The sequence below is a fragment of the Ochotona princeps genome, chromosome 33, assembly GCF_030435755.1.
Source record: "Ochotona princeps isolate mOchPri1 chromosome 33, mOchPri1.hap1, whole genome shotgun sequence".
Lineage (NCBI taxonomy): Eukaryota > Metazoa > Chordata > Mammalia > Lagomorpha > Ochotonidae > Ochotona > Ochotona princeps.
Genome location: NC_080864.1, coordinates 2,555,111 through 2,567,932, shown reverse-complemented (window position 1 = coordinate 2,567,932; position 12,822 = coordinate 2,555,111). Strand labels below are relative to the sequence as shown.

The 12,822-nt window shown below is 62.1% G+C and overlaps 1 protein-coding gene across 3 annotated transcripts in view; it reads right to left on the bottom strand.

The window, feature by feature from the left end:
• Positions 1-1,172: 1,172 nt before the first annotated feature.
• NFIX (nuclear factor I X) overlaps positions 1,173-12,822 on the bottom strand; it is a 53,521-nt gene continuing 41,871 nt past the window's right edge. For 2 of the 3 annotated variants that reach the window (XM_058657706.1, XM_058657705.1), the window contains 3 exons: positions 11,425-11,600; positions 5,265-5,356; positions 1,174-1,591 (listed from right to left, as the gene is read on the bottom strand). In XM_058657706.1, coding sequence (XP_058513689.1) covers positions 5,285-5,356; positions 11,425-11,600 — 248 coding nt within the window. In that variant the 3' untranslated portion in view covers positions 1,174-1,591; positions 5,265-5,284. Of the gene's footprint in view, positions 1,592-5,264; positions 5,432-11,424; positions 11,601-12,822 lie in introns of all 3 variants that reach the window. The other variant, XM_058657704.1, reaches the window with a different exon arrangement.

The following is a 12,822-nucleotide window of genomic DNA, read 5'->3' as shown; positions in this document are numbered from 1 at the left end:
CCCTCCCTAACCCTCTCCCTCCCATCCCCCCTCCCCGCCCTCCCCACCCCCACCAGCCAGATTCACAATAAATAAAGGCCAGAGGCCAGCCGCCCTCCGCGTGCAGCGTCAGACTGCCGAGCTGACGTCCAGGGGACCCTGACCTGCGCTGTGTGTTTCCAAACAGTGGAGAGAGAGAGAGAGAGAGAGAGAGAGAGAGGCAGGCACGGGGGGGGGGGGAGGCCGGGGAGGGGTCGGAGGGAGACTCGGAGGAGGCAGTAAGGCACAGAAAGCCAGGGGCGCGAACCACACCCGGGGGGGGGGGGGGCACGCTGGGAGTGCTCCTGCTCCCCTCCCTCCGGGGGTGGGGGTGGTGATGGTGTGTGTGAAGACCCTCTGGACAGGCACCCCTCCCAGCCCTTGTTGGGGTGGGGGGGCGGTGATAGGCAGGGGCTGGGGGTGAGAGCTACTTCCTGTGGTGTGTTACCAAATTGTTCCCAAATGGAGGAGTTCCCAATCATCACAGCGAAACACCCCAACAATGAATGCCCCCCACCCCTAAATAAAGAGGACAGACGGTACAGGTAACATCCAGAGAGGGGTGCGGGGGTGGGAAAAAGTGGGGAGGGAGACAGAAAGCTGCGAAACACTTTCGAAAAGGAACGACCCCACACCCTCGCAAGGGGCACTGAAAGTCGGTGAGCGGGACGCCTACCTAGGCGCGCAGGTAGCGTCTTAGCCTCGTCCTCCGAGTTCGGATCCCGGCTCCCCCGTCTGCGCCCGTCCTGTCCTGGGCCCGGCCCCAGCAGGGCTGTCTGCGCCAGAGGCAGGGGCCAGCGGGGCAAGGGCACCTGCATACAGGGCTTGGAGAGGTGGTGACCTGGGGCCCAACTGCCCTCCCTCGCTGCGCGCGTGGGCCGAAGGACGGACCGGGGAGGGCATTCGGACTTTGTCCTAGGAACTGCTGCCCACCCCACCCCACCCTGCTCTACTTCCATCCCCACCCCTATCCCCTCGGTTCTGGGCTCGTACAACTGGCTCCAAGGGATGCCTCTGCCTGCTCCGGTGCCTCCCAGGCCTGGTCCTGCAGCCCAGACCCGCCGCCAGGGAAAAGGTTGGGGGACAGAGGGCAGAGGTGATGAGAAGGATGAGCCCGCAGGTTGACAGTCCTCCGGGCTCCCTGCTGGGGTGTGGGAGGCCTGGGGGTAGGATGGGGGGCCGCGCCCCGCTGCTGCTCGCGGGGTGCCCGTGCGCCCTGGACGGCCTCGCTGTCTGGTGTCCCGCGGGCAGAGTCCGTGCGCACGTTTCTGTCTGCGTGGCAGCCGCGGTACAGCTCCAACCGAGACCCCTTCCCCGGGGGGTTCTCCGAGGACTGGGGTGCTTCGGGGGCTGCGGGGGGGGTCCTGGGCTGGAGGAGGGAGGGCTGGCTGGATGGCTGAAGACTCTGATGTTTGATGTTTTGCTGTTTGTTTCGGTGGGACTGGACTGGACTGGACTGGGCTGGGTTGGGGGATTTTTCCATGTGTCAAAATTTCTTCTCCTCCCCCTTTTGAGGAACCTCTTCTTTACATTTTGTTGTTTCTTTTTAGCGATCTTATCAGAGGAACCAAGACTACAAGATCAAAAGGGGAAAAAAAAAGCAATATTGAGAATAGCGGGCAAGCCCCGCCCACTCCTACCGGCCCCTCAGGTCCAGCCCCCCGAAAAGCCAGGCTATGGGCAGCCACCCCCCCCTTGAGAAGGAGGAGGAGGAGAAGGTACACCCCCATTCTCTCCTGTGGTAATCCCCCCTCCCCGTGCCCGAGTCCAGCTGGCCTTCCCGCGGGCACTGTGCCCAGCGGGTGGGACCCCCACGGCTGTCGCTGGCACAGACCTGAGACCTTGGCCGGGTCTCCAATTGTTGGGGTTCTGTGTGGGTCCTGGAGAGTAGGGACGATGCCAGGCTGGGGCTTTTGTACCCAGAGGGGTTTGGGGAGTGGGATGGGGTGGGGGTGGGGGTGTCCCAGCTTCTTGCTGAGTTTTCTTTCTGTCTCTTTGGATTAAAGGCAGAAATTCCCCGTCTGTGCATCCCGCCAAAGTCCCACAGGCTGAAAGGCGGGGGTGGGGTGCGTGCGGTGGGGGGGCCACAGGGCTGCAATCTCGGCAGCGCCAGGCCTGGGGGAGGGGCAGCTGCCCACCTCCGGCAATCCTCTACTGGGGGGGTGGGCGCAGTCGCTGGAGCGTCTCTTCCCCTAGTCCGCCAGCAGGGCGCACCACACTCCCACAGACGAGGCCTCGGCTCGGGGCACAGCACGCGCAGGATTAGGGGGTGCTGAGGGGCTGGGCTGTTTGGCTCCTGCCCCACCACATGCCTACAGGCTGTTCAGGGGTCCCTCTCTAAGCAGGTGCAGCTGGCAATCCGCTTAGGACACTATGGGATTCCTGAAGCTGCACCTGCAGGCCTCCGCCTCTCCGCTCCCCTCCCTCGGTTTCCAACCCACACAGAAACAGGGCTCAAAGAGGGTGGGTGACAGGCCTGAGGCCACACAGCCCAAGGGCCAGGGGCGGTGCCCGAGTTCACCACTGCTAACACCTCAAGGCTCTGCCTGGGGTCCAGGCTGCGACAAGAAGTGCCACCAAGCTTCCCAAGAAACGAAACCAAAAGTCCAGGCAGAATTGCATGGAAAATTTGCCATCTTCAGGACACTGTTAACTGGGGGATATCCAAAGAGGGGACCTGCCCCTCCGGTCCTGGCCTGGGACCCCAGCTGCAGCCCAGGGATGCTGGGTTTGCGACCCGCCAGGGGCCAAGTGGTGAGACGCTCTATACGAAGGCCGGGACTCCAGGGTCTGGTGTCAGTGGCCACCCCACCGGATGGTATACATCCAGGTGGGGCAGGGGGTGGCCCCACTGGACGGCACACATCCGAGGGCATCCGGCGAGTTGGGGGGTGGCTGGGATTGCAAAGGTGACTGGGTGCTTGACTTCCTGACAACCTGTAGACCGGCCTTCCCTCGATGGGTCCCCTCCAGCATCTTTAAGGCCACCCTTAGCAGCTAACAGCTCCAGGACAGCTGGTCCAGCTTGAGAGGCCAGGAACCTGTCTGGGTAAGCATCCCCCTACCCTCACCATGCACTTGCTGCTTTCTGGGACTCGGGACACTGCCTAGGGGGTCTGGCGCCACCGTCCCCAGGTGCGGGGAGGCTGGCTCTGGCTGACGGCCCATCATGCGTCTGGCTACCAGGGCATGGAAGCTGGGGACAGGCAGGGTCCCCGCCCGCACCGCCAGCTGTTGGCAACTCAGGCCTGAGCCCTGAGCCCCAAGCCCCGAGTGGGCCGTCTTCGGGGTCCCCTGAGCTGCGTGCTGCGGGGGCCGTGCCAGCGTGCAGACGGGAGAGGGGGGACCCTGGTTCCAAGGGCTGGAGTCAAGGACAAAAGCAGCTCTGAGGGGGCTCCCCGACACCCCCCTCGGGTCTCCGGAATCGGAGCGACTGCCAAGCCTCGGGCTGTCTTTTCTGTTCTCGCCACCCTCCCCCACCTCCTGAGCCAGCTCCAAAACTGATTACAAGTAAGTAAAAAGCACTGCACAGGGAATGACAAAATTGCTAAAATTCTCTTTTCTTCCCTCATTCTATTGTTCTCTTTCCATCTGGCACTGCAGAGATCAGCTCAGAAGTCACTGGTTACTGTGGAAACCACCCCCCCCACATACACACACCGTAACCCTGTGCCCACAAGGCGTCCGCCTGCTCCCCCCCAGCCCGAGGGCTCCCCCCACTGTTGGCTCCCAGGCGCACCTGCCCGCTCAGGGGTCCTGGCCCTGGGCCTGGGGTGCCCCTCTCTGCCCAGGAGCCTGTGACTGGCAAGGGGCAGGGGGTGCGGGCAGCAGGCGAGCAGCATGGCAGCCGTGGGATGGTGGTGATGGGGTGATGGGGAGCTGTTTCCCCAACTTGCCTCAAACTCTGACTTGGCTCCCCCCAAAAAATGTCCAAGCCCAAAGTGCAGGGAGAGAGAGAGAGAGAGAGAGAGAGAGAGAGAGAGAGAGAAAGCGTTGAGCCGGGAGGGATAGTAGCAGTGCCGCAGGCCCAGGGAAGCGTTAGAGGCCCTGCAGGGAGGAAGGGTAGGAGGGAGGGAGGGAGGGAGGGAGGGAGTGGTGGAGTCCGGGTTGGTGCCAGCCCACAGCCAGGAGGGGAGGCTGCTTGCTGTCCCCTCCTCTGGCACCCCCTCCTGCCCTCTGCCAGCAGGGCTCTCTCTCTCTGCCTCCCTGGCACAGAGCAGAGGGGGTGGCTCCAGCCTCTGCTCGGAGCCATTGTTTTTCTTCTCAACACCCCCAAGTTCAAGTTCATCTGGGTGTTACATCATGTCTGGTTGCTCCTGGAAACCAGACGGGTCAGACGTGACTCTGGGGAGAGGGGGTGGGAAGCTGGAGGGGGTGGAAGGCCTCTTCCCCTCCCCTCCTCGCCACTAGGGAGCTCTGGAGGTTAAAGTTTGACAAAGTTTTTTGGCTTTTCTTTTTTTCTTTTAGGGAAGTAAAGGAAGAGCAAGAGGGGGGAAAAATTCCTCAAACCACACACAAAACTCCCATCCAGCAACTCTGGATGGGGCCTCAGCAAGCCAACACACAAGGTGGATTGCCGGGGGCCAGGAAGCCTCCCAAAAGCGGTTTGCAAGAAAAGTGTGTGCACACGGGAGACTAAAAGCCCTTGCTGAGTACACGAGAGTAGGGGGGCCACCAGGCAGAGAGCCCTGCACCTCCCGGGGGGACCCCAGCACTGCAGGCTGCTCCCAGCCTGGTGGACACAGCAGTCTGCAGGGTCTCCCTTGCAGGCCTCAGCCAGCCCCGGGGAGGGGCCTCCCCTGGCCAGGGCCAGCTCCGCCTTCCCCTGGCCCTGGGCCTCTGGGCACACAGCCCACCCAAGCCCCTACATCGCACAGCCTGCCCCAAGCTAGGGCCCTAGGGCCGGCTGAGGGAAGACCCTGGCTGCGGAGACGGAGACGCAGAAGGGGAGAAGACAGCCTCAGGCTTCCCCCTCAGGGGCCTCTGCTTGCACCAGGCCTGGCCTAGAACAACTGGGTCTGGGTCCTTGGCCCTGTCCTGCCGGCCAAGTGTTGTCAGAGCTAATTATCCAATTAGCTGATCAGCCAGGGAGCCCCCCCCCTTGCTGTTGCCTGGGGAGGCAGACTCAGCTGGGCCTACAAATGGAGCTGGGCTCACTGGCCCTGCCCCAGGGTCCCCCTCACAGCAAGACGCGCCCAGCCCTGCCTGTCCCTCCACACCAGCCCGGACCCTGGCAGGTCTCCCACCTGAGACTGTTGTGGGATGTTCAGAAAGTTGCCGTCCCGGGGTCCGATGCTGACAAACCGGTTGGCAGAGGAGGCGCCTGTCGCTGCGAATGCTGTGGAGAGCAGGGGAGAGAGGGGGAGACCCCGTCAGGCCGTGGGGCCCTCCTGGGCACTGCCCTTTGGGGCTGCTGAGAGAGGGAGAAACAGGGTTAGATCGCGCAGCCTGGGCGCAGGGCGGGCGCAGGGCGGCTGGCTGTGCTGAAAACCAGGCCCCTCGCCCACCCCTACCCCGCATGCCTTCACCCCCTTACTGGCCAGGATCACACAGACACCCCAACTCCCTCCCAGCTTCAGCCAGGCACCCCTGCACAGCCAGGGTGATGGGGGTGGGGGCTTTGAGGCACATTGAGCCCATGCCCGTGCCCAGGCACCCTCCCTGGGGTCCCTCACTTCCCCACCGTCCTCTCCTAGGTCTTGGGAGAACGGGCCGCTGGGAAGCCTCCTCGGCTAGGTGCCTGTCCAGCCTGGACAGCTCGGCTGGGGGGCTGCACTGCCCGTTCCCCAGGCAAGTCCCCGGGATGGGGCAGCTTGGCGGGGGGCGGGGGGGGCGGACTCAGAGGTGACATCCTTTTCTGAGGACTGATACACCAAGTCCCAGAACCCGAGTTGGGCCAAGGCCATGGAGGAGGAGGAGGAGGGAGGCCGAAGAACCAGAGCTTAGGTGCTGGTGGTGGTGGTAGTGGCTCAAGGAGACAAATACAGGAGCCCCACATCCCTCCCCTTCTTGGGCTGCTGGGCTGGAGCCCCATGGCACAGAAGAGGCACGCCCCCATCCAAACCCCTCCAGAGGCGGGAGTAAGGGGTGTCCCGGGGGGTGCCTGGCCCAACTCCCTGCCTCACCCCAGACTCGCCCAGGGACCTGTCCACCTCTCTCCCGAAGCCTCCCCACTGCCCGCAGCCCCACGTCCAATGACCATGGTGACCATGGCCTCGTTCGTGTCTTATGGCGGATGTAGGTGGGAGGATGGCATGAAGAGGAGGGTGGGAGAGGGGAAAAAAAATTCAAACTGAGGGAGCAGAAGAGAGAGTGTTCACGCGCAGAGAGCGGGGCCGAGATGGGCCGTCCACCTGCTGCAGCCCACCAGGCCGGGACGGGCCGTTGAGTCCCCTGAGCACTGCCCACACCCTGTCCCCGAATACCACAAGCCCTCGGTTCCCACCCAGGCCTTCGTGCCGCGTCTACCTGGGGCCTCTGCACTCAAGATTCTCCTGCCTTTTCCTTTGATAAAATTGGTTATTGATTGTAAAGAAAAAAGAGAGAGAGAGAAAAAAAAAGAATTAAGCAGAGGCCCGAGCCCTCCTGTATCCTTGGAACATCCAACCTGGGAGGAAGAAAGGAAGGAAGACGGATGGGAAGGAAGTTAAAGAAAAAAAAATAATAATTAGGAAAAAAAAAAAAGAAAAAGAGATACAACGACAAGCCAAATATGAGACTGGGGGGTCAAGGAGTGGCCTACTGCGTCCTGGAGGCCCCAGGGCCTGGGCACAGAGGTGAGGGGACAGGGCAAAAAAGGGAATGGTGGTGGCGTCGCCTTTTGGGTTACACTTCCTTCTCTTGGTGTGCGTGGGGAGGTGAGGGGGAAGAAACAACAAAATAGAACAATAATAATCAAAAGTCAAAAACAAAAAACAAAAAGGCAAAAGCAAAAGCAAAAACACAGCAATCAGGCATGAAGATGGCATGGCTGCGCCTCCCCACCCCTCCACCCCCCTATGCCAGCACCCCCCCAGCCTGGCGCCCCACTGCGCTCCCCCTCCCGCCCCCCAGAGGGGCCTTGGGAGGGGTCCCCCCTACTCCCGGCTGGAAGGGAGCGGTGGGCATCGGGGCAGGTGGGGCGCCGGCCGTGACTGAGGCCCGGGAGGCTGAGCTGGACTTCTGTCCTGGAGGGGTGACTCGTTGGAGGGGGCTCTGGCTGGAGGGGGCGGATGGGGGGCGCTTGGCTCGTTGCCGCGGAGACCGCGTGGGCGGGCCGGGGCGGCTGGGCGTGGCGGTTCGGTTTCATCGTCCACTTACAAGGCGACGGAGGAGTCAAGACGGCGCCGTCTGGGGTACTGCTGGTGGATTTGGAATCAGGCATAGGAAGGGGCACAGGTCTGGCCACTGGAGGCGGCGGCGGTAGCAAAAATGACCCCGGGACTTTGCCCTGACCGCTACCGTTGGGCTGCAAACAACATAAATAGAATGACGCATGAAGGCATATCGCACAGACACACGCTCCCCTGCGCGGGTGCTCCCGCTGCAAAATGCGGGGCAGCAGGCCCGGGTGGGGTGGAAAGGTCTCGATTTGGTCTCTCGGGTGTCTCTCTCTTTTTTGTTTTTTCCTCTTTTGAAGTTGTGGGAGGGAGGAGGAAAGGGGTGGTCCAGCAGAGGGGAGGAGGGTGGTTGCGTCTCTTAGGGAAAACGCTTCAGGTGCAAAAATAAAACAAAACAAAAAGGCAAAACAAAACAAAACAAAACAGAAAAAAAAAAATAGCAAAAATGTGCCACCGAGTTGTAAGCGCAGCCTCACCTACAACCATTATCACTCCTGCAGTGACGGGACGCACCTGCACGTGGTCCCCTGTCCCCACTCCAGCATGCACCTGGCCCCACAGCCTGGGCGGGCGCCTGGAGCCAGGGGGGCTGGCACTGGACTGGGGATCACTGAGGGTCTTCAGGAAGTGTTTCCTGTGTGAGCCTGTTGGCTGTCACGGCATCTCCACTCTGTGCCCTCTGTGCCCCAACCTGTAGCTTCCTCCTCCGGGCCGTGTACCTGGCTTTCCACGGTCAGGCCTCCGAGGACACAAGAGCTCCTTTGTGTCCAGGCAGCTTGCCTCTGGTTTGGGCAGGCAGCTAGTGCTGGCTGGCTGAGCCCCTGTCCCTCTGGCCAAGGACGGTTCCAACAAGTCCATTGCTCCTGCCTGGATGAGGCTGTGAGGTTCTGGCATGCGGCCCTGATGCCCACGGTGCCCACGCTGTTCCACACCCAGGGTCGGACCCTGCAACCACCCTGCACGGCAGTGGCCCTCTGCCCACACACTCCATCCACCGCACCAACACTGGCAATGTCTGGATGTACCAGCCGAGGGGCTTGGATACTACAGGCCTCAAGAGAGGGTGAAGACCAAACGGGTTCACCGCCCCATGGTGCGCGGGACCCAGATCGCCAATGCCCCCTGTGCACCTGCTTCCTGCAGGTTCCTCCACGCCTGGCAGACCCTTGCCCACGCTCCTTGGAGTCTGCTCAGCAGATGGCAGCTCCTGGGGACCCACTCAGTGTCTTGCTGCTTCCTGGCACCCATGACCCCTATGGAAGCCACTGCAGCCTGCAGCCCCTGGCCTGCCCAACCTCGCTGACACGCTCAAGGAGCCGTCCGATCGTCCCTTGGAAGCCAGACTGCCACGGTGGCCCCTGCGGACACTCTGCTCGACCAACACCCATACGTTCACAGAAAAGGTGTTTTATCCAAACATCTAAGCCCGAGTTTCGGAACTGTTCCCGCTGCAACGAACATGTACTTTCGGTTCTGTTTTCCATGAATTTCCTGCCACCGCTCCTCTTCCGGGTTCCCTCCGCTTGCCTACTCCTGACCACTAGGGGTGATGACCCACAGAGGCCCCTGACAAAAGCAAGCCACTGAGTATTCCTGAGTATCTGCCCTGGGCTGGTGGTCATTTTGCAAATCGATCCTTCTGTTCCAGGGGTGACAGTGAGTCAAGAAGAGACATCCCACCTCGGGGCTGCACGGCCTGGCCAGCACCTGTTTCATCTCCATCACAGATTATGGCTTCATTCCTGCTGCCTGGTGGGCTGGGACCCAGAGGCCTTCCCAGCAGCCCCTGCCATGGGGCAGCCCTCCTATCCCAGCCTGTGTTGCCTTGAGAGTAAGTCAGGGCCCTATGATTCCACAGTGTCTCCCAACTTAACCAGACAAGGGTGACAGAGACCTGGAAGCTGGCTGTCACAGCCCCTGGTTCCCTAAGGTCTGCCTGGCTTCCCCAGGCCACTGTGCCGGAAGGCCCTGTGACCATGCTGTGGGTACTCACATGGCTGTCCCTTTTCCCCTCTTCCTCCTTCGTAGTCTCAGTGGTGTATCCACTTGCTTACAACTGTCTGGCTTCTAAACTAGCGTCTGCCCCCACCCACCCCTGGCTACAAGACAAGCCACGAGCTGCCTGCGGACCTTTCCACACGTGTCTGCGACATTTCACTATGCCGGCATTTTTTTTTCCCCTGGGACTTCAGATTCTTAGAGAGGTTAGGGACTTAACTCATCTGGGCTCCAGGTCAAAGCAGGGTTCCCCAATCTGCAGCAGCAGCAGCAGCTGGGAGCCTGGAAGAAACAAGGTGGCCCTGGGCCCAGCCCCAGCCTTGTGGGATCAGAAGCTCCAATGCTGAAGGCGTAGGACTGTGCTCACAGGTGCTGTGGGTGAACAGAGCCTGGGACCAGCGTTCCCGGCCACGGGCTCAGGTACAGAGCCAACGGCTCTCTCTGCGCCCATCCACTGGCCTGTCTCACAGGAGGTGCTGCCCCTTGGTGCCTTGCAGAAGCTAGGCGCCCCACAGCTCCCCGAGGGGCCCCCAGCTGCTCTCTCCAGCCTGGGCCATGAGGGGACAGGGGGCGAAGAGGCTGCTGCGGGCAAGAGGAGGCTGTGCTCCTGGGACTGTCAGCTTGCACCCAGCTGCACAATTCTGCCAGGCCTCTGCCTACCTAGCCAGAGGAGATCCTGTCTTTCTGGAGAAGGGAAACAGTTGCTGCCGAGGCAAAGGAGGCCTGGGTGAGACCCCTCCTGGATTTCCCCTAGTCATTAGACTCCACTCCTGGGCTCCCCTGGTCCGCAGCCCCATTTCCTTTTGACTCTGAAACCTGGCTGCCACCAGCATGCAGTATGGCTGACCCCTTTGCTCCAACATCCTTGACCCCAGGGCTCTGGGGGCCAGGGCACGGTCTGCAGCTGTCCTGGACTCTTCTGGAAGTGCTGTACGAAGCGCAATGGTTACCAGGGCCACATCCATCCTCCCAGCCCCGCGCCCCACAGAGGTGGGCAAGGCTATGGTGCCCCCCCAAGGAGTTGTGCAGCCTCAAAGAGATGCCCTTGCAGGGCCGGGGAGGGAGGGCAGGGGGAGGAGGGAGTGAAGGGAAGGCAGGAAGAAGGGCCCAGGACACAACAAGTAGCCGCAGACTGGGGAGATGTCCGCCGTGTGCAGGCTGCCCAGACAGCACTGGGCAGAGTGGCAGAAGGCAGCTGGCAGCTCTTCCCGGCCTGCCTCTGACGTGGGCTTCTGGGACGCCTCTTCTCAGCACGGCCATGTGAGCATCCTCCCTGCCCAGTCCCTCGCAGCTTCCCGGCTGCAATGGCCGGCTGGTGGCAGCCGGGGAGGGCTCTAGAGAACATTGTGTCACAGCAGGAGACCCCCAGAGACTGAGCCAGGACGGCAGAGCCACCACCATGCATAGTCTTTCTTTGTCTAGCAGATTGCCCGGCTAGGCAGGCTAGACCGAGGGCTGGCCGCCGCTGCCGTCTGCCTCCTAGGGACCGGGACTGGAACCCCTCTGCCAACAGTACTCTCCAGGCCAGCCCCAGGGAAAGGACGCGGAGGCATTCCCGCACACCCGGCGGGCACATGGCAGTCTGGGTACATGTGCAGTGACTGCGGCCAGGGGTGCTGGGAGGGGGGTCCAGGGATGGAGGCCGGCGATGTTGCACAGCATGGTCTCGCCCCGCAGACCACGATCAGCCCCCCCCTCCCCAGCGAACACACGCCTGCTGGAGTCCCAGCTAAGTCCTTGCATTCCCAAGGTTTAAGCGGAGTAATGGACTTGGTTCGAATGAGGTGGGGAGGGGACAAGGAGTCCAATTAAGGAGGCAGGGCCCAGTGGCCAGTGCACCCCTAACACTGCCCCCCGTACAGACCGTGACAGGCCAGGACCAACGGCGTGAGGGCAGTACCTGCAGACCCCGAAAATCCGGCCAGGCTATACAGACAGACTCTCCACCACTCCAGCCCCACGAGGGGCCCAAGCTCTCAAGCCTTCCCCCACCGCCTCTCCCTACCCCGCTGTGATTCCAAAGACAGAGACGGACAGAGAGACGCAGAGACGAGGCCGGCGCAGGGCTCCTGGGGTCCCCAGCACTCACCTGTCCGGTGGTCTGGCCTGAGCCATCCGAGCACACGAACTGCACGAATTCCTTCAGCGAGTCCTGCCCGTGGTGGTGGTGGTAGCGGATGGTCGGGTGCGTGAAATACGGACTCGACTGCTGGATGATAGACGTGGAAGGGAAGTGTAGGGCTGATGCCGTGGCCCGGGGGCTGCCTGTGGGCACAGAAGGAAAATGGGTGACTGGGTTAAAGGAGGAGCCGGAGGAGGAGGAGGTCAGGAGGGCCGCTGCTGCTCAGGGTTGCAACTCCAGAGGAGGAGAGAGAACGGGGCTTAACTGGTGTGAGGCCGGAAAGACACGGATCCTATCTCTATATTAAAGAGTCAGAACACAGTGGCGAGCTAGGACCTGCAGACCAGTCGCTTGGCTATGGACAGTTTGAGGGGAGCCAGGCTTGGGGTTCAAGTGGGGCAGACGGGCAGGGTCACACCAGTGAAGGGTCAAATGCTCTCATGGTGTAAGATCCTTTGAAGTGGCGATCCGCTCATCAGGCCTTTCCCCACACACATTGTGTGTGTGTGTGTGTGTGTGTGTGTGTTCTAGACTGGGTCTCTGCACCTGCGCCTGCCTGGGCTCTGCCTGGGTGGGAGTCTGGGGAAGTGGGGTTGGGGGGTATATGGCGAGACGCAGCAGTCTGTTCCGTGGGGCTCTGGCTGAGCGGGACAGGAGAAGCACCCCCCCCACATGCACATGCGTGTCCCAAGGGCGCCCACGCAGCCACCAGCACGCAGGCTGCATTCCCGAGCGCCCCACCCCATGGCCCGCACACATGCGATTTCCACCCCAGCACTGGCCCCAGCGCTGCCGGCCCAGAGCTGAGTCCTCCACCCCCTTGTCTGTTTCCAATCAGCCGGCTCTTGGTTTCATTAGGGGGCTGGGGAAACTTGGCTTCTCTCTGGAGTTCATAAAAACGGAGCCCGGGCCTGAGCAGGAGCCGCAGCGTGCAGCCCTCCTGCTGCCTGCGCACATGGGACCTGGGCTCCCTGCCCGCCCTCCCGCCCTGCCCGACTGCGGCCACCACTGGGCCCTGCCCCGGCCAGCCAGCTGCCTAGAGGCCCCAAGAAGGAAGCGGGGAGGTAAATCTCTCCGTTCTCTGTGTTCTGTGGGAGAACCCAGGAGACCGCAGGCCGCCGCAGGGCTGTGTCCAAAGAAACACTAGGCCTCCTGTGGCCAGATGGGTGCCAAGCGAGGGAGGGAAGGCTGACATGGAGGGGTGAGCGGCCCAGGCCCACCTCTTGACACTTCGTGTCTCAGGCCTCCCAGACACCTCTAGGGAGTCCTTAGTCCAGACACGGGATGGGGCAGCAGAGGGGAGGGGACCCTGCCCCAAAGGACAGCCCAGAGAAGTCGGTTGCCTGCTCTGGGACACACCGCAAG